General features: G+C 47.1%; 1 protein-coding gene across 2 annotated transcripts in view; it reads right to left on the bottom strand.

The window, feature by feature from the left end:
• Window positions 1-2,650: 2,650 nt before the first annotated feature.
• The window catches only part of TRIM35 (tripartite motif containing 35), a 229,003-nt gene continuing 206,142 nt past the window's right edge, over window positions 2,651-25,511 (bottom strand). Inside the window, exon 6 of one of the 2 annotated variants that reach the window (XM_069605655.1) lies at window positions 2,651-3,476. In XM_069605655.1, coding sequence (XP_069461756.1) covers window positions 2,902-3,476 — 575 coding nt within the window. In that variant the 3' untranslated portion in view covers window positions 2,651-2,901. The remainder of the gene's footprint in view (window positions 3,477-25,511) is intronic. The other variant, XM_069605654.1, reaches the window with a different exon arrangement.

The raw sequence follows: 25,511 nt of genomic DNA, 5'->3' as shown, positions 1-25,511 counted from the left end.
GGCTATGGGATTGCTAAATAAGGTTTCTGGGTGTGATGTGCAAGCACAGACTGTGGTAGAAGGTGTATTTGTACAGAGGAATGCAGAAGTGGACGGTTATGGCTCTGTGTTTCAAGAGTCAGACTGCATGGATTTTGGCGGAGTCCTAGATACATTGGTTGAAAGTGAAAGTGTACTTGTAGTGCCGTTCTGCTCTCAATACTTTGCAGTCCTTACTCTGCCATTTCCTGCAGTAATATTGTTGGACGCAGACGTCATTTCAGTGATGGATTTAAAAATTGAGCAGACCCTATTGTTTAGAGGAAAACCTTCCGGGGTCAGAACATGTAAAAGAAAAGCAACAAGGAAGGAAATTACCCAGTCTCTTAAATTTATAATTCTAAGGCAAGTGTGAACTTACAAGTGCATATCCTCCATTTTACCCCAAAGGTTAAATGCTTGTCTCTATTCAGAGGAACTGTTTTTCAACATCCACAACATAAAACCCAATATTAGACCCTAAGGCCTGAACCACAACTCTTATGACCAGGATGTTAGAAACACTTATTTCATTTTATTAAATCATCAATCACCAAATGGTTCATATTAAAAACGACTGTAAAATAATCAGACAAAAAATGTAAACAAAAGTTAAACAAAAATTAAATAAACTGACTTAAATCCAGCACATAATCCTAAAACATTTATGACGCTTTTACAGAAATTGGGGTTAGTACATTCATCAGTGTTATCAGCATGATGAAGTTCTTTTCATATACAAGAGCAGAGCACCGCTGTTCATAAGACAGAACGCAGTCAAGGAAAGATGCTTCTTTGGGAAAAACCTCAAGCTGTAGTGATGGGCATCATTTTCTTTCTGCAAATGCGCCAAATGTTTTAGGATTATGTGCTAGATTTAAGTCAGCAGATTTAATTTTTGTCTAACTTTTGTTTACATTTTTTGTATCAGATTTTACAGTCGTTTTTAATATGAACCAGATGTTGATTGATGATTTAATAAAATGAAGGAGGTTTTTCTAACATCCTGGTCATAAGAGTTGTTGTTCATGCCTTGGGGTCTAAGGTGAGGTCTCACTTGCTTAAACCTCTACAGAGGGTATTGGAGTGGGCTCCCCTGTCTAGCCTCATGGGGGGCTCCACCCTGGGATGAAGGAACAAGTTCCTCGATTCATCACACCTCTTACTACCCCTTACAATTAACTGTGTCCTCCCTCCTAAACTTACTAAAAGAAAAGTTCAAACCAATAGAGTGCGTCGCCTCATGTAGATCAAGTCAGGGCATTCTCCACTGCTTCTTGCTCCCTTAATGTTACACTTCACCCTGGTATCTCCCCCATCAGGTTTCAAGTTGCCCACCCATTTTTGAACATGTAGTTTTCAACCACCTCACTCACTAGCTAGCTAGCTAGCAGCAAATTGACTCCGACCACCTGCAATCTGGGTTCAATAGGAGGCATGCCACAAAAGGCATTGCCCATCCCCCATCTACAACTCCTTGACCATTGAGCCTCATTGTTGATTTTTTGGATCATTTGACATGGTTGACCATCCTTCCCCAACTAAGTCTCCCTCCCGTCTTTCAGAAAACCATCGTCCCTGGCCCATCCCAGCATCCCCCAATTTCCTGGAACACAGACGCCTTCCATCACACCACTATTGTTAGGGACAAAGGGCTATTTTCTTGGTCCTCCCATCTTCACAATCTACACCTTCACTGTGCAAACTCATCGGATCATGTGGATACCCATATCATATTTGCAGATATGCAAATCTCCTGGCTACCCATCACTGCAACCTACTGAAATGAAAGATTTGGACAGAGATCACTTTTAAGAACAACCTTCTCAACCTGGAGGGAACCACAGAGTGTGGTCAGCATCTCTGCCCTCCATGATCCCCAACCAAGGTAAAAGCTGGATTGCATATGTATATAGATCTGTAAATACAGTAATGCATAAAGAGGTGGGTGTCTTGTGCTGTTAAAATGTAGCATTTACAGCTCCTTCCCTTACTACAAAATAGTTCAACAGCAACTAGTATAATCAGGAATGTGTACAGCATTCGGAAATGTGACTGTTCCTGCTATCATTACACCCAATATACTGTGCTTTCATTTTTGAAAGACTCTTCGAAGTTTACAGTTTGGTCATACACTTGATTGAATCGACCAATTACATTAGTACATATGTGTGTGTAAGGGTGTGGAGGAGTTTAACAAAAAACGGGTTGAAATCTCGTCAACCAAAAGTGCAGTCTTTCAAAAGAAACATTTTCAAAAAATACGCAGAACCTGAATTATCCCAGTCAAAAGTCACTCGACCAACCTCACACAATCATTTGGACTGAGCAACTCCAATGCCCATTCTCACTTCTGCATTCAAGATATGCCCTAACTCTAGAAGGGGTCATTCTAACCGACCAAATGCCTTCCGTCACTTTTCTGCTCACACCTTCCATGAGCATCTGCTTCCTGTACAAGCATACACTTATGCACTGTATAACCCCTCGCATAAACAGCTGCTCACAGGCCACCTGGGCCTGGTATCAATCTAGGAGGTGTTGACACGTTAAGTGCCCTCTTTTTCGGATGGTGTAAAGCAAGTAAACCAGCTTCCCCGCAAGTGAAGACTAAGACAAAAAAGAAAAAGCCAACTGTATGGCACACACCTTTATTCAGGGAGAAAAAAAAGGCAAGTTAAATGGAATATACCTTTTAACATTAAACAGAATAAAAACATAAATGTTATGCAGTATTCAAAAACTCAAATGTGCCAACCGATTCATGCAAATCAGTAATTTTCTTTCTTAGATTTGGAGAACCATCAATTGAGAATAAATCAAGAATGATGCAGGAACAGATAAATCACCCCCCCTCTTTTCCAGAAAACATTTAGAGGGGGACTAGCGCATGGGATTCTCTATCATGGATATGGTAATTGGGCGGAGACTCAGCGATCCTGGCCCCGGAACAAGATTAAAGTTATTCAAATAGAAGTATGGAAAAACCCCATCTGCAAAGTTCTTGAAGAATGTGTAGATGAGCGTTCGGTCTTCCCCATCGTAAAACGATAGCTCGCCCTCATCACAGTCCAGCTCCACACGGACAGTGTTCAACTTCTTTTTCAGGTTCACCAACAGTCCATATGGACTGGAGACCCAGCACTTCAAGTCCTCCAAGACATGCATCTGTTTAATGTACCAGCAGTTCTTGCACTTGTAGTCAAAGTGCATCCTATGGCCATTGGGCTGGCTCGTTACACCCACGCGCCAATCCAGGATTCCGCAGATGTCCACCTCCCATGAATGCCGGCCTTTGGAGAAACTCCTGGAACCCAGTAAACAGGGCTCTGCGATGAAACGCTCTGGAGTAGTGACCGGGTGAGTCTGTTCTAGGTATCGTAGGTTTGTCACAGTGGTAAGGTCATCGGAGACTGAGAGCCGGCCGGCAGCAGTGTTGGGATCAAAACTGAAGGGAACTAAGGAAATAAAAATGGCATGCCAAGAATCAGTGGTAGCAATACCGGTTTATTTCAGATTGAATCCACAATATCAGTAGTAAAATAAATTAGCATCTCCCATTAAAAGCATTCCATTAAATATAATACTAATAAAAAAAAAAGAATATTGGGGTTGGATTGTTTTGTATTGAGAACTGTCCTCATTTCCAGTTTCTTGATGAATGGTGTGGCAGAATAATGTTCGTTCTGAACAAGAGAAGCATGAAAAACGGCATAACGTAATGTGCTGTACACTCAAAAGAGAAACCAATATATTGAAGCGGCTATATTAGTTTAGACTAGGCCATAAAACTGTAATGGCCCGGTTAGGTAGAAGACTCCATCTTGAAACAAGGAACACTTTCCCACAAGAGGTGCACCCAGTTGGCCGGCTAAAGCGAGAATACTCGTTTTGGGTTACTAAGCTACCACAGACTGTTCTGCAAGACTGTCAACTTTTAATTGCACCACCAAATACTGACACAGATTTCAGTCGAAACTACATAAACTATTGTAAATCCACTATAAGAATGATGCTGCTGAGGCATGGTATGTGGGATGGTCAGTATGAGCCCAGGGGAAGTGAACATTCTTACTACACTTGAAGTCCCTGGAGATAATCTAGAAACAGAAAGAAGCCACCTTAAATTGAAGTTAACCGTGTTTACATTAACGCCTCTCGTCTAACTTCGGTCTCTGGGATTAGATGCCTCGTTTACGAGATTCAATCAATTGATTGTCTATCAAATGCTTTAGATCCCTCCAAGTTTACACCTCTCAGTATACAGTTTAATCAAGTGACTGCATCCCACACAAAATGTGTCAGCATTTATAACCTAGCCAGACAGTCTAACCAGAGATACATTTCCTTGGGTATTTCAAGGTAAGGACAAGAGTGCAATTCCTCGTCAAGAAACCAACTTTACAGATCTTGAGCTTCACGATTGGTCAATTTCACCCAGTATAAAAAGAACTGGAGGGAATTCCACCAGCAATTAAGGGAATGCCAGATTCAAAGCGCAGTTACCCTCTTTGCAGCAGAGAATATGAGCACTATTTGTCAAAAAGAGTGAGGAGCCTGAATGGAATGGCTACACAACCACAAGCCAATCTAGTTTGACAAGATCTGAGCACTAAATCATAATGAGTGAAATAAAAAAATAAAATCCATATTTATCAATTATAGTGGAAAAATACTGATTTAGAGACTTTCAAATCCCAACAATGCTCATTGTGTCTTCATCAGTGCTATAACTCAACAGTAGTAATACATAATTGCAGGGTATTTACATTTCTCACCGTTGTCATTGGAACACTTGTGTACGAGCACGATAGAAATAAAATATCAATAACAAATAAGTACAGTGCGTCTTCCAACTGGGTAGCCTTTCGGCAGATTGCCAACCTAACAAAAAATAACCTGACCAGGGTTTGAGGTACAGCATATTGCAATACATTTTACTGTCCGACATCCATGCAAGCAAAGCCCACCATTTGGCAATTTTGGTATTCAAAAGCAGGTCCTAACAAATATTAGGTAGTTTTTTCCAAGAGAAAGGTTTCTGCTTTTCCAGGAGTACAAAGATGTCTTTCTGCTTCTGGCCCTTGTGCCACACTGAGAAGGGGCTAAAATATAATGTGCTTAGCCCCTCAATGAATCTGTTGAGAACTTTGAAATTGCAGCAAATAAGGAGATGGGTATAAAACATGGGTGAGAATAAGATTACTTTTTAAAAACCAAGGTAAAGTGGCTTGCCGCCCCTATGTCTGGGACTTGATTGGTGGCAGAACCAGCACTCTTTATTCAGATGAAAAATGCGACTCAACGTGCAGGGTCATATTTTGACAAAACAGCTGTAATAAAATTTAGGTCCCACCTTTTATATTGCAAGGAAAAGCCCAGGGACATCATTTGGGGTTTTCCAGGGGTAGCACCTGCTACCCCTTGCTCCCCCTTGACCTCCCCTTGCAACCCATGGGCCACTGGACAAAGAGGTATTGTCAAGAGATGTGTTGCACCTGAAAAAGGCAGTTGTAAATGCAGCTATATGGTTTCTTCACCTGGAATCTAAATCTTGTTAGCAGGAGAAATAACGATTCAGGAAAAACCATGAAGACGCCATCACCAACAGGTTGGCAGTCCACTAGTGAAGAAGGCCTGAATGGTTGGGTTCAGAGGCAGGGCGTTCTATGCAGTAGTGCAGAAACATGAATGGTATTAGGTCATTAGACCTTTTTAAAAAAAAACGGAAAAACTAAACGTGTGTGTGTGTGTGTGTGTGTGTGTGTGTGTGTTTGGGGGAGGTGGGGGAGATGTGTGTGTGTTTTGGTGGGGATTAGGGCAAAAAACACAATTTGGACTAAAAAGGGGAATTGTAATTATTTCCATTTTTGTAAGCCGCATGAAATCGGGCAAAAATACCAAAAATAAATTGGTCTTTTGGTTAGGCGCCCTATAAAAATTAAAATTATGAAATAGAACGGCAGGAAGGGTAGGGAGGCTAAGTCTAGCTAGCTGGGAATGGGCAAGAGCAGCCTATAGTACAGTGACAGCACAGCATGAACACAAATCTTATCAGTGTTTCTCGTGGTCTGCTTTGCACATCGTGAGCCACCGGGCTGGTGATGAGGGGTGTGCCCCAGTGGCTTCTGCCACCAATCCTGTCTGGCACTGTGACCTGACCCAGATCTGCCAGACCTGCATCATAGGCACATGGAGATAGACACAAGGTGAGATAATTTATGTACATGAGGTTACCCTCCGCCTTCAAAGTAAACCATCCGTTTACTCAAGCCAAAAAAAATATATATTTGGAAGGATATATCTGAGTCAACGCACTTGCTTTGGGAACAAGAGGAGGCAATGTAACATGGGTTCAGGTCCTGTTCCAGTGCTTAGAAGCTAGAGGAGGTTGGTATTAAGCCAGATACAAAGGACCAAAGAAAATAATAAAACGGGCCTTTTCTAGGGGTGATTAGTGCTGCTGTTTATATTTTAAAATTAAAAAAAACTGCAATTAGTGCGCCCTTCAACACGTCCCCTCGTTCTCCCATTTAACAAAAAGAAATGTGGGTCACTTACCAAATAAGCAAAACAGAAAGTGATAGCTGGAAGGGTCAAATTATTCATAACCACTGACACAGCTCTGGGCTACCATACAGACCATCGTTTCTGCACCTGCCAAGCCACTACAGGAGGGGAAAGACTATATGCAAATCAGGCTTGGTCCCAACCCCAAAAGGAGCAGTCCAGCCCAAACTGCTAGGTCACATCCCTTCTGGACGAGATCTCAAGCATCCACAGAAATATCAGCCTCACTGGGCGTCATCAGTGAGTAGTAGCCTAGGTCTGTAGGGCCAGCAGGCTTTTCTAGGGGTGATGTCGCAGAGCTACTGCCGTTTACATTTTAAAATAAAAAAAACCCTGCAATAACTGACCTGCAATACATCCTTCCCCCTCTATCTCCCATATAACAATAGAAAATGTGGGCTACTTGCCAAACAAGCAAAACGGAAACGCGATAGCTGGAAGGTTTCAAATCATTCATAACCACTGGCACATTTCTGGGCAACCCTCCAGACCAACGTTTTTCTGGTTGGACTTGTGTTGGTCAGTTGCTGTTTGCAGTCTGTGGCCAGACACTTGGCAGGCACTGGATGTCTGCTTTGGGTTTTAGGCCTCTTTGAGATGCTCTGTCTGTCCGTTTAAAGTTTAACCCGACTGATGTACAATAGTCCAGGTTGTGTTGGACGGCTGCTTACAATCCCAGTAATTTGGTAATATGGGCCTATACACACCTATATTAACGCTACATAGGGTGATCCATTCCTGTATGAAATGTACATCATGTTAGTGATATCATAACCATATTTTTCTGCGTACTGAGGAACAATGTTATGTGATGCCACTACCCGTTTTGTCAATCCGTGAAAGGTCATGTGCCATCACTTCTCGTGATGTAATTTGGGGCGGGGTCAAATGGCATCACTTCCTGTGATGTTGTCAAGGGTAGGATGATGTCACTTCCGCTACCCCTTGCATTTTGGTGAAATGACGTCCCTGGACAAGCCCGTTTACACTGCCTTTAATTTCATAGCTGGAATATTGTGCACTGCTAAAGTTGAGAATGCCAAATTTAAATCATAATAAAGCTAAACAAAGTAAAACTTTAGACAAAAGGTGAGAGGTTGGCACACCTCGTCAATTTATGAAAGGTTCGATTGATGCGCGACTGTTAACTATCGCCCAAAGACTAGTCTAGCTTTATTTCAATACGACGTCAAGAGGCTTCCAGCATTTTAGTGCGATTGTTATGCAACATTGGGAGGATAGTGGGCAGCGACACAATAATTGAAGTGACCGCAGAGGCGTGGCAATCATCGTGGAATGCCCCAATCACAGGCAACATTTTCCTGGCTGCCGATTGACAGAATTCCCCTATGGTCTAATCCTAGTGATTGTGCAGACCCCCCCACGTGCTTGCATCTGAGAAGTGACAGCGATGGAGTGGAACACCATTACTGTGGTCTAACTTGCTTAAACTACTAACATAAGTCTAACACCTAATAAAGATTACCCCTGCTAACTGCGCAGGGAGTATTAATTCTATTAAAGACTAGGAGGCGAGCATTATGCTTCACTTCTTTAATTCACTACTCTTCACAGCAGTTTCAACAAACTCAAACATATAACAAAACGCTGAAAAACAGTCTGAACAGACTTTTTCTTCCTTGAACTACAATCCCCATAGTCTCTGTAGTCCAACCTACTCCAGCTCAGCTATGACCATATCCTGTCCCTGAGCTCCTCCTCTCTTTTACTCGCTCTGAAAGTCCCAGAGAAAACTCCACACTTAGCCCTGCAACCGGCAATGACTCGAACCATTCCAAACGAAAGTCGCCCTCTTTCAACTCCGACAACGACTCCTACTAGTCTCTCACTTCAGTTATTCTTCTGCTCCTCTCCTAGAAATAATAGAAAGCAGAAAATCAGGGAGGTGTCCATGTATTGCTATTATCCTCATAATATTATCACATGCAACATTCAATAATATATACAATTCATTTCTCGGGTGGGAATTTAATGCTCGCCTCCTAGTCTTTAATAGAATTAATACTCCCTGCGCAGTTAGCAGGGGTAATCTTTATTCTATGACAAGACTGGAGGCGAGCATTATGCTTGTTCAAAGCTGTCCCAATACTGTACTCGCCATACTTTCTGTTGGTTTAAAATAAAACTCTCTAAATGTGCGATCATTTGCCCAGTCTGCTGCTGCCATAATATCTTGCAAGGGAACCCCTGTCTTATATGCTTTGGACGCCATGGCCCCCCTCACTGAATGTGCACCGAATTGCCGCAAATCGATCCCTGCTGCTAGCATTACTTCTCTGACCCATCTCGCTATGGTAGCTGTCTTTACTCCCTGAAAGGGCTTCCTACGCGCTATCAGCAACTGACTTGTACTACTCGCTCTATTTTCTGCCGTTCTGGCCTCGTATTCCTTAATGCAACTAGCTACGCACCATTTGACATTACTGGGGAAATAGGGATAGTGCACTGCGGATGTGCCAGATTTCGTCCTTTGTACTACTACGAAGGTCACTCCTTCAGGACCGAACCTCCTCCTACTGATTTCCAAAGCCCTAACGTCCGACACCCTCTTGCAGGATATGAGACATAACAGCATAGCCAATTTGCCTGATAACTGCTTGAGCGACAAAAATCTATTCACTGGCCAACTCTCTAATAATTTCAAAACCCTTGTAACGTCCCATAACACTGTATATCTGGGAACCGGTGGCACCTTAAATTTAGCTCCTCGAATGAGCCTACACACTGCTGGGTGTTCACCCGCTGGAGTACCCTCAATTGGCATATGACCAGCGGAAATCGCTGATCTGTACACTCCAATAGTGCGGAAAGCTTTCCCATCTTGCAGCAGGTGTGCTAGAAAATTCAGTATGGCTACTATAGGCGCAGAAATGGGATGAAAACCTCTCCCTCTACACCAACTCGTCCACCTGGCCCAAGCCGCGTCGTAGCTCCTCCGAGTCGATGGAGCCCAGGATTCGGCAATAAGTTCTGCTGCTTGCATCGAAATGCCTGGCAGTTCCCATCGTCTCCTGATATCCTGCACGCGATGAGCGGGAGTGTCTTCTTCATTCTCAGAGGATGACACTGCCCAGCTGGGTCCGTGAGCAATTGATCCCCTTCCGGGAGGATCCTCGGCAGGTCTATCAACCGCTCTATCCGCGTCGGGAACCACACTTGGGCTTTCCACAACGGTGCTATCAGCACTAACTCTGCTCTCTCCCTCCGACACTTCGCCAGCACTCTGCTCAGCATCATGAACGGGGGAAAAGCGTAGTAAGTGCCGCCTGTCCAGTCTTGCAGGAATGCGTCCGTACCTCTTGCGTCTGGGTCCAGTCTCCAGCTGAAGTAGCTGGATAACTGGGCGTTGAGACGGGACGCAAATAGATCCGTGTGCAACGGGCCCCATTTCTGAGCTATCATCTGAAACACTGATGGATCTAACTTCCAATCGCTGGAGTCTGTGAGGTACCGGGAGTTCCAATCTGCCATCACATTCAGTGTGCCGGGTAAGTACTCCGCTGTCACTGATGTCCCCGTCCTCAGGCAATAGTGCCAGAAATCTTTCGCTAGTTCGGCTAGCATCCTGGACTTCGTCCCTCCTAAGTGGTTTATGTAACGCACTGCCGATATGTTGTCCATCTTCAGTAGGACGCAAGACTTCACTTTGTCTCTCGTGAATGTCTTTATCGCGAAGGAGCCTGCTAGGAGCTCTAAACAGTTTATGTGCAGGTTCAGCTCCTCTGCGCTCCATCTCCCACCAGTTTGCAACTCTCCGCATCGCGCTCCCCATCCTATACAGCTGGCGTCTGACTATCACGAGGTCCGGCCGGTCTCCGAATATGGCACGCCCATTCCAGGCGTCCATATTCTGTAACCACCATTCCAGTTCCGTGATCGATTCCTGATCTAGCGGTATCGATTGATGATATCTCAGCCCCTGTTGCAGGTGTCTGATTTTCAATCTTTGCAAAGCTCGATAGTGTAAAGGACCTGGAAAGATAGCTTGTATTGAGGCTGCGAGGAGTCCCACAATCCTCGCTAGGATTCTCAGAGATATAACTCTTCTCTAGGCATGCTCTGATCTCTCTCTTGATATCTCGGATCTTCCTTGCTGGGAGTTCTAGAGTGGCTTTCCTCGTGTCCAGGATGAAACCGAGGAAATCCAACCTCTGAGCCGGCTTCGTATCCGACTTCTCTGTGTTCACTAGAAACCCCAGTGACTGCAAGAGATCCAGGACCCACTGCGTCTGATATTCCAGTGCCTTCTGATCTTCCGCTAGCAGCAATAGATCGTCTAAGTATATGATCAGCCGGATTCCTTTTTCTCTGATGGCTGCGGCTACTGGTTTCATCAACTTGGTGAACGCCCAAGGCGCTGACGCAAGCCCGAATGGCATAGTCCTGAATTGCCAGAATTGTCCCTTCCAGCGAAAAGCTAGAAATCCCCTGAACTGCTCCTGTACTGGGACTGTAAGGTAGGCATCCTTTAGGTCTAGCCTGGTTAGCCAGTCTCCCTCCCTCAGGGAGTCTCTGAGCTGATGGATTCCTTCCATCTTGAAATGATGGTAAACTACCCATCCGTTCAGCTCCTTCAGATTTATTACCGGGCGTACTTTCTCCTTCCTGTGAACGAGAAACATGTTGCTGAGAAAGCTTGGGACCCCGGGGCATCTCTCTATGGCTCTCTTCCTCACTAGGAGCTCCAACTCGGTATCGAGGGCCGCCTGCTCCCCTCTCGCTAGCTGCTGGCGTGGGGGGGGCTCTTGTCTGCACTGGGTCTTGGATGAACTCTAGCTGCAGACCTCTGACGGTTTGCAAAATCCAGGCATCGCTGGAAAGCGCGCGCCAGCTTCCCCAGAACATCTTTGTTCTCCCTCCCACCGGAGGGTACGTTACCGTTCTTACCTGGTGTGAACCCCTGGCCTCATCCGAAGCCTCTTCCACGTCGTCCTCTGTTATAACGACCTCTGGCCGGGAAGAACGTGTCTTGTTGCCTGTTCTCCCAGTATTGGGCCCTGTGATTCGGGGGTCTTCTGCCTCCTTGTTGGCGACCGGTCGAGCGACCCCTGTAACGACCGGTCCCGGCAAAAACTCTCTGCGGGAAGATCTTACGGATTGACGCTTGCGCCTTCTCCAGTGATGTGTATGTGCCTACGAATCGGCCCATCTCCTTCCCGAAAGTCTCTCCAAACAAGAGGCCTTGCGCTGTCTCCCCGGCCTCGTAGGATGCCAGGTCGCTGAGCTTTGAGTCTATCTTCAGAAGTAATCCTCTTCTCCTCTCGGAGGCTATAGCGCAATTCGCGTTACCTAGGAGGCAGACCGCCCTTTGCGCCCATCCAGCTAGGGCCTCCGGGTCCACCTCCTCGCCTGTGTCTTTCGCTCTTTCCGCCAAGTCCATGATCTTAGCGAGCGGACCGGCCAAGTCCAGGACCTTCTCCTGGCAACTCTTCCATGATCTATCAATCCCTTTACGGGGGTCCTTACTGGTCTTTGAAACAAAAGTGAGCATCTTTGGATCCAATTCGGGGGCTTCTGCCACCTTCCCAGGTAGGTCCGGCCTGGGACATTCCGCACAAAGTCGCTGGCGGACTTCCTTATCCAAGGCTTTCCTGAGCCTTGCTGTCATGTACTGAGCCACTCTCGGAGAAGGCTGCCAGTCGGAAGATCTCGGATTCCTGATGGCGTCCGGATCGAACATGTCATCTTGCTCCTCGTCGAGGTGCTTCTCTTTGCGGGCTTTCTTTCCCCCGCTGGGCGTTGCCCACTCCTCCTCGACTGGTTCCTCCGGCTCTTGAGGGGAAAATTCTTCCTCCTCTGGCTCCTCTTCCGAGCCTGGGTCATCATCTCCCCTATTATCTTCCCCGGGAGAGGGGGTCATGAGGTCCGGCACGGCCTGATGCTGCAAATATGCTCTCTTAAGCTTCGCGAAGGCGTCGGCGACCTCCGGGGCCTTGTCTTCTGCCCCATCCGATGGGCCCTGGGGGTCTGCAGAGGCTTTCCTCTTGCGGGCCTGAGTACTCCCCTTAGACCCTGCTCCAGAGGGTTCCATGGGCAGGCTACGAGTCGTCTTGGTGCTTTCCTTAGGCTGGTGAAGCATAGCTTCTAGTGTCTCTAGCCTTTCCTGCAAGGGTCTCACCCCTTGAGCCACCGCATCTATCAGGGAATTCCCCAGCACCTCCTTGAAGCTTGCAGCCAAATCTAGGGACTGCTCCTCCTCACTCCATTCATATTCAGACATAAGGGGTGCTGCGTGCCTCGGTACCTGCGTGCAGGTGTCTTCTGCTGCCCACTTCCTGATAGATGCTCCTCTGAGACCTCTTCCAAGTCTCCAGATATCTCAGATCTTCTTTCTTTTCTTTTTTTTTTTTTTTAATATATGTGGCTGCACCGGACTCTTCTTGAATAATATGCCTGTGGTGGCTTGCTAGCCTTGTAAATAGGCTGTATGGAGCACTTCTTTTCTTTTTTTTTTTTTTTTTTGTAACTTTTATTTTGTAAGGGCTCGAACCTGCTGCCTCTTCTGAGGTAATGCAGGCCCCCGCTTGCTGAGCGCTTCACGCGCGCGTGGGGAAGTTAGGCTCCCGGAGCTCTAATCGCTCCGACTGTTTGAACTCTTCGTGCTGCAGCCGCGTCGCGTAATGGGAGCGACGCGGCTCAGCGCTTCTCGAGCTCCGCCCCCCCCCAAGGGTGGGGGGGGGGGAGAAACTCCTCTTGGCCCTCTGCGAGGGCTCGCCGCGTTCGGCGTTCGGCTCCTCCCTTACAAGGGAGGGGGCTCGCTGCAGCGTGCCCGCTCCCCGCAGCGTGAAAGGGAGGTTCGGGGAGCCCCGGAGCCCGGCGGGATACCTCTCGAGTGCTGGTAATGCGGCACGGGGCTGGTGGACGCCGGGGCTCCCGAAGCTGCTGTGAAGCAGCTATGCGGATCGCTCCGCGGAGGCGCGACGAAAGCGGAGTTCCGGATCCGAAACGCCGTTCCGTTATACTCGCAATAAAAAGAAAAGCCTTTATAATTACTGTGCTAAACACTGCTACTCCGCGTAAACTTGCCCTGGGCCTTTTGCAACCCACTAGATAACCTAAATCCTGCGCTAAAGTAAATAAACCCACATTAGGTTAGAGGTAAACAGAAAGCCACTTATCTGCTTGAAGAGCAGTAAAAGAAGAGGAGGAGCTCAGGGACAGGATATGGTCATGGCTGAGCTGGAGTAGGTTGGACTACAGAGACTATGGGGATTGTAGTTCAAGGAAGAAAAAGTCTGTTCAGACTGTTTTTCAGCGTTTTGTTATATGTTTGAGTTTGTTGAAACTGCTGTGAAGAGTAGTGAATTAAAGAAGTGAAGCATAATGCTCGCCTCCAGTCTTGTCATAGAATTTCAATTCTTTCTTCAGTACACGATCTGAAGATGTGTCTCTATGAAACACTTGTTTATGAGCGCGACACAAATAAAATATATCTATGGACACATTTGAAAATGGTGACAAGGTCTTAAATGTTTGTCCATCATTTATTAACATTACTACAGAAAAGTAATAATCCTGACTGAAATACAAAAACCGGCTCCTCAGCCTCGTGTAAACGACAGCACTGTGGCACATACCATGGCCTAATATTTGGGGTCCTCCTTTAAATTGTACGAAAAAATGCAACATGCAAGAAGAGAAAAGGGGACAAGCAAGAACTTCATCGTGGATCTAGAATAACATGGAACAGGAAGTGTAATGTTGGACCTTTCCAGGTAAGCCTGGAGTTTTGAAGACTGAGTTACACAGTATTTGTTGACATCGCAATGGTGAAAAATACATAACACTATCAATATTAAAGTAGGTAGAGACAAATAAAATCCATATACTATTACATGAAGCTTTGGGTAAACGTCTGTTTGGTTAACGTCCATGTTGGGTGAGCTGCATTTATTATAGGCAAATGTATTCATGAAGTATATCTCTCTCCCATATCGAAAGAAGAGGAGGAAGAAAGTGGTCAGAAAACATCTTGAGAAGCAGGCATTTGTGAATTGCGCCAGACTTACAAAACACGAGCAGCAGAAGGTGGGTAGGGACTGTCGGTGCAAAACTCACCCTCAGCACCATTTACTGCTTTAGATTAAAGGGGGGGGTGATGCACGATTGGCAGCATGCAAGGCCTTGCGCGAGCTCAGTTGATATGCTGTGAAGTCCGGCATAATTATTGCAAGAATACAGACCGGTTTTCCACCAAACTGCTGTGAGTGTTATGAACTAGGATGGCACATCCTGGCCAAAAATCAGGCAGTTCACCCTAAAAACACCGGATATACATGAAGAAATCCAACGAGCAGCCCAGGACAAGCACAAGTGAGACACTGCACTGGCCGCGTGGATCCCTCTGTGTGGGCGGGCTGGAGGACTCCCAGAGGACGTCGTGGTTGAATCCCTGAGGCCATAACTAACAAGGTGCACAAAACAGCCGTGTCCAGCACCGCCGCTCCACCACTGCTACTGAATCGGTGCAGGTCACCCATGCCTGGTGTCAAGCTGAGGGAGAAGTGGATTCCTGACCCGAGAACCCAGCCGAGTCTGGCATAACCCACGTGGGTTGAGCGGGGCTTAGTGCCCACCCGGTCCCAAAACCCCCCCCACACCTCAGTGAGGCAAGGAGGAGGCGCTCGCCCGTACTGGTCATGTACCGAGACAGACGAGAGAGAGGGCTGCTAAAAGCACCCAGCGCAATGCTACCACAACACGTCTATACACGATAACCAGAAGCACGAGATTTGAGGGACAGTGTTCACGTGGGGGAGGGAAACCGCCGAGTGCTCCCGCAATATGAACAATTTAACCCCTCGGCAGATCAGTGCTAAGACCGGACCTGCCCTGTACTAATTGACGAGGGAAACGGCGGGGTGAAATGCTGTGGCCCATACCAAAATTGCTCGCTCATGCAAGCACGGATACATGAGCTGTTCAACTCGGCTCAATTCCGCACCGCTTCTCAGCTGCCACAGAGCACCACTCAGCTGCTACCGTATTCGCTCCCGGCCCACGGCCTGGGTGAGGAGAAAGGGACTCACCCGTACACTCTAAATGGCATTGCAAACAGGGGAACACAGCATTACCCCCTCTTACTGTACATTACCTGTATAATAGGGTTAATATAGGGAAGATCACCAGCCTGAACCAAGCCAATGTAATCCATTGCCTTTAACAGCTTACAACGGGAGGCACTCGCTTGCCTGCATATCTGCCTGCTGAACCGTTCAGGGCGAACACTGTTGGACTGCACCAGAACGCTCTGGCCTGGAGGGGAGAAAGAGTGAGGTCTTACCCAGTGTCACAGAGAGAAGCGATGCACGCGGCATAGGCTGTGTATTGTGGGCTTCTCTTTGCTCTGGTTTCCTATCCCCCTAAACTATGAAATGAATTACAGACAGTTTTTTGTTGTGGAAAAATTATAGGGTGTAGGCATTTATTTTCTACAGAAAATACACAACCAAAATATAGAACAATGTGCTTTTAGGCACTTCGTGTCCAGGGTTGGAGATGCCAACCTTCTCCTTAGCAAGTCTTTGTTACCCTTGGGCATCCGCGCCTGGACACGTGCCGCCACACCTGAGTGGGTGTTTCCCCGGCCGGTCAGGTCCCCCCAAAAGCCCCTCTATCTGCATCCCCGCTCCTCTAGAGATCTGAAAATATTGTCTAAAAAAAAACCCCATCCCTTTGCTAGACAGGTGCACTCCATCCTGATGAAACATCTGTTATTTTGGGAAAGACCATACTTTATAAAATGGAGGCCATTGCTCCTTCAGTATTTCTCAACTGCTTTATTTAGCTTTCTCCTTGCTGTTTCAATGGCCTGCCTCCGGTGTGCCCCGTACCAGATTCTACATGGTATCATTTCTGACATGAAAATTTCAGTCTTCCACAAGCAGTGTGCTATGGCATGCAGTGATTCACAAATGTTTCTCTGTAATCTTCCCCTATTTGTGCTGACCAGATCGTTGCCTCCGAGGTGTATTACCAGGTACTCTGGCGGGTCCCTGAAGCCGATCAAGTCAGACAACCTGTCGTGAATGTCCTCCCAGTGCATCCCCGAGAGGCCCCACCAGGACGTGATTGTCTTCTTGAAGTAGAGTCCCTGCTTGACCTCCTCATTCCACCTGCCTGCCCAGGTCACGAAGGAATGACCCACGATCCATGCAGACTTGTAGGAGCCTGTATCTGTAGGAGTGGGGGGGAAGAGGGGTTCATATCAGTTCCTCCCTTTGCAATGTTTCAAAGAATATGTGACTTCCATCCCCCAATTTTCTTCACACCCTTTGCTCCCAGGCCCCCTGCCCATGCGGACGTGGCTGCTCCTATTCTAAACGAGTGGGTCCCAAATTCTGCTGGATCCCACCCTGCCTTGGCACCGTTTTCTTTAATACTGCTTGGACCTGGTACCTGCTGAGTGCGCTGCCGTCCCGGTGTACTAGCAATTGCCCACCGACCTCCGGACGGATCTCTAGAAATGCTTGGGTGATGCATCTGGGACAGTGGTCCTTCTCTCTGATTCAGTTGGTCTATTGCTCTCCCTTTTCCCACCTCGTCAGTTTTGGATTTCCTCAACAGTATAGACATACCTTTGGCCCCTATGCTAACATCGCTTTTCGCCAGGCCATCCCCTGCTATCGTATTGCGGGCTACTACCTCCCCTATCATAAAAGCCCCATAGTATGCTAGGGCAAATACTGCCCCAAATAGAGCTGTCTCATATTCACTGCTGCATGTGCTTTGTAATACTTTCAGCAGGACCACCAGTTTTCCAAAATTCAGAGGTGTCCTTTCCTTCCAACCTTGCCCAACCCTTCATTGCATATTTTATTAGCAGGCTGTTTGTTTGATCCGTTACACCGGCTACTTTTGCAGTGTAGGCAACTGCGGCTAAGTGTGCTGCCGCCCAGCTTTTCCTTTTCCCTTTGGCAAATGCCCCTTCCAAAAATTCACACATTTTTGCCGTTTTAACTTTACCCACATCTTGTACTCCTGTTTCCACCAATACATTATTCACATTTTTCCCGTACTGCTTAACCGTTTCGTAAGTTAGGGCGTTCCTGGCCAGTTTTTCTATGACTTGTCCTGGTTTCTGTGGCGTTTCCTTTTCTTTTGAGTTGACCTTGTGGTTAACCATTCCTTCTCCTCCAGTGCCTTCAGTGGAACCCATGCCTTTTTTGGTGTAGGCGTTTTTTACCTTTTTGCGTCCGGCCTCAGTTCCCTGAACCTGTCCCACTGAAAACGAGAAAAGGCGTCAGCTCCACATTTGTTTCTCCAGACATGTGTCTTGCCTTTATGCATACATTGTTTTTCAAACATTCTAAGGTCATGGCCAATACCACTGGACATGATGCACTCCCTTTATTTAACACGTGCACCACTGCCATGTTACCCGACCAGACCGCCATTGCTTTGTTATTTAGCTCCGCTTCCCATGCACACAATGCTACCCAGATTGGAAAAAGCTCCAGCAGCGTGATATTCCTAGTCCACGCTGCCTCCTGCCATGACCTTGGCCATTTCTCTGTGCACCACTCTCTTCCTAGTATTGCCCCAAAACCAAAACCTCCAGATGCATGCGTGAACACACTTTTCTCCTCCTCGTTGATGGGCGAGCGCCATATCACTGATCCATTAAATGACCTCAGGAATTCTCCCCAAACTTCCATGTCCTTCTTGATTCCCCCTCCTATCCTGACTCTGTGGTGACCCTCTTGGCCCCTCTTGTTCTTAGCTCAATGCTCCTTTGAAACATTTTTCCTTGTGGTATGACCCTTCCTGCAAAGTTTAGCTTTCCCGCCAATGCTTGTAATTCTCTTACAGTGGCCTTGTTTCTACTAGCCCTCTGTTTTCCATAGCTGACCTCAAATATTTTGGGATGTTCTGCGACCCTTGCCCTGCAAAAGGAATGTTGTAAAACCTTCCTGAAAACCCCTTCTAATCACATTGGCAGCCTCTTGGTCTGGGAATGTGTGGAGCCACTTTTCCATTTTCTCAATCTTAACTGGTGTGGCCACCTTCTCACCCCAGCTCCTAGTTCCGCTTCTCATTGCCTCTATTGCTGTTCGTCATTGCCCTGGTGCACTTGGCGCTGCTATGGTCTCCCTTACCTTTCTCACACTTGTGGCTGAATTTGCACTTCCTACCCCAGCTGCATGGTACCCCATTTTCGAAATTCCGGCATTATGTTGACTCTGCCCGTGGTGACCAAGTATTTCCCCTGCCGCCCCCCTGGCCCGTTGGTGGTATGCTGCTTTGCCAACTTCTCTGCGAGCTATATGGTCTATTCCGAAAATTCTGATCCCTTGATCTGTCATAGCTGTTTTCGTATCTTCTGTTATTATACCTGCAATCACTTCTATAGTCGTTCTGCCAATACTGTTTTTTCGGTTGCCCTCCTGAACTCTGCTCCCTGGAGTCCCATTTCTCTTTCAATACATTAAATATGTACAGGTTAAAGGTTTCGTAATCCAACCCTATATCCGGGAAGCAATCCATTTCTTTCCTAAACTCGTGGTCGTATTCTTTCCATGCATCCCCCCGAATGCTTTACACACTTTCAACACCCTCTGCTGATATGTGACTAATGCTACCCCGTCCTCTGGGTATTTCTGCAATATAATAGTGGACATTATTTGAAAAGCTGCTACCCAATTTTCAAAACTCTTCACCACGGTCACCCTCCTTAGTACGCTTTTCTCATCCGCTTTCATGTCTTCTACTGACACGTTTAGTCCCTCTTCTGGCATTCTAGCAGGGAGATGATGTCTGAACTCCTTTCTCCAGATTCTCTCTCTTTAACCTTGTCATTTATATACCATGCCATTGCTCTCATGGACCGACCCTGTGCATCCTTTCCCCATTGTTGGCCTGCCATATTTTGTCATGGCCCCCTTCCTTGACTGCTGCGATTGTGGCAGCTATCCCTGGTGGTTCCACCCCCTGAAGGGGGGGGGGGGGTCCCTGCTAGTGGTATTGGCGTGGGTCCTGTGGGTACCACGGGTGGGCTGGGTGTAATCCCCTGGGGACTGGGTCCCGGCAGGACCCCCTGTGGACTGGGTACCGTTGGTAGTGGTTGTTCTGTCCCCTTCCCTCCTGTGCATTTTCCTGCTCCATCTAGCCCAGAACCCTTCTGCTTCTCCTTGCTTACTACCCCTTTCCATTTCACCCATGCCTTCAGGTGGTCCCTTTCCTAATCATCGCTGCTTTTGTTGAATCCCCCCCCCCCCCGTTCCTCCCTGTACCTTATGTTTTCCTCCCCCCGTCACTGGTCCTGGGCGATTTACCAGTGATGCATATTTTCAACATATTCACAATTTTACTCCCAATTTTATCATCACTTTTCACAGTACCTTAATTTTTTTCTTTCCTTTTCTTCTTCCTGGGTGCCTCTGTCTGGTCTTGGGTTTTTCTTGATTCTTCTCTTCCCCTCTTCTGTCCTTGTGGGAGTGCCTCCTCTGCTTCGCTGTCACTGGATTCATCAATTAGCAAAGGCGACATTTCCTTTGCCCTCTCTTCCTTTTGCACGATATCCAGGACCCATTGCGCCCCATACTCCTTCTCTGCTTTTCTGGCCCATTCACTGAATTCTTGTGCTCTTTGCTCTTCCATCTGCCATGCTTCTCGTCGGTGTCTAGTCAAATGGTCGACAGACAAATGGTCGAATTTATTTTTTTAGTTATATATTTTTTTTAGGTTTTCGTTTAGGGAAAAAAAGTGGTTTTCAGCAAAACAAAGGGGGTGGGGGGACCACCCCCAAGATAAAAAAAAAAAAAAAAAAAAAAAGCGATCATTTGACCCGTCGATCATTTGTCCTGTCGACCATTTAGATTCGATCATTTGACCTACAACCCTTCTCGTCTGTATGCTTCCTTCTTGGTGTATTTTGCCTCTTTGTTTTCCCAGTTATTGTTATTGATGCTTGTACCGCGCCAAAGCCCGTACGCATCCAGGTGCCGAGAGACCGGTATAGTGACCGAGCTGCTATCGAGAATAAATACTAATTAAAGAGATATGTTTTCAGTTGTTTCCCGAATGCAAGGAGATCCTTAGTCTTACGCAAGGAAGCCGGTAACGCATTCCATGTCTTCGCTCCTTGAATGGAAAAAGCCCTGCCGAGCCCACGCGATCGTTTCACTCGATGTTGCCCTAATAAGAAGACTTCAGCTGACCTATGGTTTCTTTTGGGCTGATAAATACTAACAACGTCCTTCAGATAAGTTGGAGCATTCCCAAAAATGTATTTATGGCAGATAGATTCTGGTTTCCACAGGAAGCCAGTGTAGTTTTTTCCTAGCTGCCGTAGTAGGTTCCGAACATTTCATCTGGATGGCTTTATTCTGGACTTTTTGTAATTCTTGGATATTTGCTTTGCTTGCCCCACCTAGGAGCGCATTGCAGTAGTCTACACGTGGCAAAATAACGGCTCTTACACGTTTGGTATGATTTTCAACTGAAATAAGAGGGGCGACCTGCCTGAGCACTTTAAGATGATCATTTGTGCTCTTAGTAATGGCTGTGACATGAGCTTCACAGTCTAGGCTATTTTCCATGAAGGTGCCCAGAGTTTTAACTTTCTGCACAACCTTAATAGAACTGCCATCTATCCTGAAACTTACATACTCTTGGTCCAACTGGGTTAGTGCCTGACGGGGGCCAAATAGCATCAGTTCCGTCTTTAAGGCATTCAAGCAGAGCCAATTGGCGGACATCCACTGCTTTATCAGTAGGTAAACCATATTCACTGTTTGTTGGTCAGCATCGTAATCACCAATGATATCGAGAACCAACTCAAGTCATCAACGTGGTTACAAAAGAAAATCTGAAAAGACTAATTCACTACAGAGAGGGAGAATGTAAATATTAAACAATAATGGAGATAAACATGCTCCCTGGGGTCCACCACAAGTTATAAGTTGTGATTTAGAAGCACTATCCCCCCCCATTACACTTGTGACCGTCGGCCCTCCAAGAATGATCTCAACCAAGCTATGGCATTGACAGAGAGGCCCCCGAAAGTCTTCATTCTGTCAAGTAGAATTTTATCATCAAGCAAGTCGAAGGCTGCTGATAAATCCAACAGCATCAGCAGCCCCGACTTACTTTCCTCCAGTTTAGACAGCATGAGGGTCTGTAGATCCAAGAGAGCAGGCTCAGTGCTATGATGGCTTCTAAAACCCGATTGACGTGTAGTATACCTGCCATCTCTACATAAGCCTGTATTTGGATGGTTGCTACCTTGTCTACAAGTTTAAGAAAGAATAAGGTATTGGTAATTGGTCTAAGAATAGCTGGGTCGATAGGATCTAGTCCTGCTTTCTTTAATAGGGGGGGGGGGGGACTGCAACATTCTTAATCGACTGGGGGATGACACCTAACCGAAACAAAGCATTAGCAAATCTACAAAGAAAGGGGGCAAACATTTCCTTGTGTTCCAGAAGGAGTTTAGAAGGAAGCAGCTCACCAGGGCAGTTTGTAGGATGCATCATTTTAAGAATTAGTAATTTCATCAACAGTGGATTCACTAAAGGTAAAAGTTGTTGCTAAACTGGGTGAGGTGGCAATCTTGGGTATACAATCCAATTGAGTGTTTGTCGGATTGGTACCTGAATAGGATTCCTCTATAGGCATTGACAAAGGTTTTACAATAGGCAAAGGGAATGCCAATGCTTCTTGCTTAATTTTGTCTTGCGCTTTTAGTAATTTGTCTGAAAAAGCTTTCTGTACCCGATAATCTTCGGCTGTGGGTTTTATGGGGGGGGACTACAAGCAGTGGAGTTTTCCCAGGATCATAAAAGGCGGAATAATTCCTTTGTCTGGTCTCCAGCTGAGTTAATTTGATTATTATAAAAGGTTTTCTTAGCCTCAATAATTTCAAATTTGTATTTCTTCTCTTTACATTTCCAATCAGACAGGTTGGTGACAGAGCTATCTTTCCGGTTGGTATCTGCTCCTGCTCCTTTTCAGATGTCATGTGTTTTCAATTATGCCCTGTTCCTGTTCTTCAGGGCACCATTGTGCAAAAAGTTGCTGTCCCTTTAAAATCCTTGTTGTCCTTCTCCAGCCGGGCCTGCTGTGTTTATGTGCCTGTCCATTTAAGAGTTTTTTTTCTTCCCCAGCCGGGCCTTTCTCGAGCGTTGCTGCTCCTTTAAAATACTTCTAGCGTGCCCAGGCCCCGCCCCCCTTCGCCGCGCTTTCCTGTTCAGTTAATGTTCCTGCGCGGCTTCACTCGGCACCTCCGGGTCGGCCCCTCTTCAAGCAAAACTTGTGCCCACGTCCTGGTCCCAGCCATGAAATGTTGTCGGCTCGCTGCTTATTCACGGCTCCGTCCCGCCACTGCTTGTTTTCTGCTGCAGGTGGTGGGAGTTTTGCTCTCCCTCCTGGGCGCCCAATGCGGGTTTGCTGTTCGGCTCTCACCAGTGATTCTTCTGCATCAGCTGGCGGTCCCCCACGGAGGTCCTCCAGCTCCCGATTCCTGCTCTGCTCTTAACGGGGCGAAGATCTGCAGTCAAGGTCATGCAGTCCTCCGGCGATCTTCCAAGGTAGGTGTTACTCCTCTCTGCACGGCTAACACAAGTTTGGCCGCTCGATCTGATGAGAAAAGAAAAACGTTTCTTTTCCCCCCTTTCCCAGGGCCTAGGAGCTTACCCGAATGAGGTGAGCTCCTTACCTGGATTGTGCCTTCCCTTCTCCTTGGGCCCTACTCATACCCCCAGGCCTCTGTTATTCCCTGGGGGGCTGGACTTCTCCCAGACCCCTGCTGTTTCCCCTCACACCTTTCCTGGTGTTTGTAGGCTGCCGCCCTGGCAACGCTGGTGTGGGGGCGCCACCTGGCCGCCCCTCCCCTTGTATTTTCGTGCCATTTCGCCCCCCACCCCGCGCCTAACCCCCCAGGCCCTCCATCGCGCCGTACTTTGTACGGCCCGGGGCCTGGGGCACATGTCGTGGTGCAGCATCTTGGCACTTTGGCAGGTAAGCGCTGCAGCACTGGATATACGTCTTCACAAATACACCCACGGCCATCAGCCACAAGTCCCTCACAACGAGCTCCGCAAGGGCCCCCCTGGTAATGTGCCAAACAGTAAACTCCATCAGAATGAGCATGGGGCAGACTGCATCATCTGCATTAGTAACGCTTTTAGTTACACTTATGGGACAAGTCAAAGGTGGGAAATAGTCTGCAGTCACGGTGTGATGGCAAAAACAGCCGGAGCCAAGCACTTTTACCGCCAACACTAGCCATGCACTGTCTCTCTAAAGCCGCCCACATCACTGCATTGATAACCCACAAGTGAAGTGGCCAGCACAGGAGCTATACGCCAGCCCATGGCTCCAAGCCACCGTGCACACGACCATACCAAAGAGGACTGTACTGTGAACCAACCGGGAACTACGGAGGCTTCCACAATACCTACACCAGAGTCCTCCAGCGCACCTCCCGACCACGAGACTGAATCAATCACAAAAAGCCCACCTTATACCACAGGATGATGCCTAAAGGTGCGCGCTCTAAAAAAGGTGGTACGATAGACAGATCACTAAACTAACCACTAAACAAGTGAGTGCTGACGACAAGTGGACAAGAGATGGCGTCGACAGCACCACCCACTGACCTGCAAGGAGTCATCACTATCACGCAACATGAATTTGCTGTTAGATGGTATCAACACGATCCGGGCCTGATGAAAAAAGCAACGCAGTGCAGCACTGAAGTGGAAACACGGATCAGCCCAGTGGAGGACACCGGAGAAACCCTACAGAACACCGACAACTTAAGCACCATCAAGTTGAAATGCAAAGACTTGGAAGCGAGGTCGAGGAGAAACATCCACGTCATAGGGGTCCCTGAAGATGCCTTGAAGGGCCCCATGGAACAAGCAGTGGAAGAGCTTCTGAATAACCTTCTAGGAGACCCAGGTTGGTTCCTGATGTTTGTTGTTGAGCAAGCATATAGATCGCCGAGGGCGAGACCTAAGCCGGGAGCATTTCCTCACCCGATAATAGCTCGCTTAATGAACTACAGGGACAGGGATTTGGTATTAAAGGCGGCTAGGGAGAAACAAGACTTCAGGTTGGGCTCCAGCATTATCCCCATATTACACACTTGCGGTCTAGCAGGAGATATGCACATTTATAGGGGTGAATAAGCTGCAGAGAGAATGCAAAATCCCCTACGCTATGCTATACCCCGTGAGGCTAGGTATGCAGTTAAAGAACAAGACCTACTTTTTCACTTTCCCAGAGGAAGCAGCCTCTTTTGTAGAAGCTAATATCCCCTTATCAGAGACACAGCCGCCTGGAGAAACAGAAAGAAGAGACCATGGCACACCATTTACAAAGGCGTTGAGCAGGTTTGGATAACACGAACTGTAGCAGTGCAGAAACACTCGCCGACACCATACTACCAGTCAGACTGTAGCCTGAAATCAGACCATTAAGTATGAAAGGGGAAGCAGAGGATTGTAGGTCAGTCACATTTGGTAAATTCCTCTACGCAAGAAGAATCCTGTACCCCGCAATGACTAAATCCGGAAAAAGTTCTTATGATGTGTAAGCCGGTACTCCCGGCCACCACTGAATCAGTCGCCACCAATGCGAGTGCATAGTTTAGTTCATCCTCGTGAGGGGACCGAGGGGGTTATGGAGGGTGGAAGTCATAGTCAAAGTTCGGGGCACTATGAGGGTGTGGGAGGGGGCGTTAAGGGAAAGTTGGGGTGAAAAAGTAAAAAAATAAGTAAAGCACAGGCAGAAAACAGGTAATTACCAAAATGCAAACAAGTACAGGTCTATAGAGCCCAATTGCAGACATGTAGGAGGGGATGGCTAACACCGTACCCTCTGGGATAAAGTTGCTGAATTTTAACATCCAGATCTTGGGCATCCCTATGAAAGCATGCAAGGTGATTGCATAAGCA

Source organism: Ambystoma mexicanum, chromosome 4p (genome assembly GCF_040938575.1).
Source record: "Ambystoma mexicanum isolate Mex_15411 chromosome 4p, UKY_AmexF1_1, whole genome shotgun sequence".
Classification (NCBI taxonomy): domain Eukaryota; kingdom Metazoa; phylum Chordata; class Amphibia; order Caudata; family Ambystomatidae; genus Ambystoma; species Ambystoma mexicanum.
Note: the sequence above shows the minus strand (reverse complement) of the source record. Positions and strands in the feature narration are given on the sequence as shown.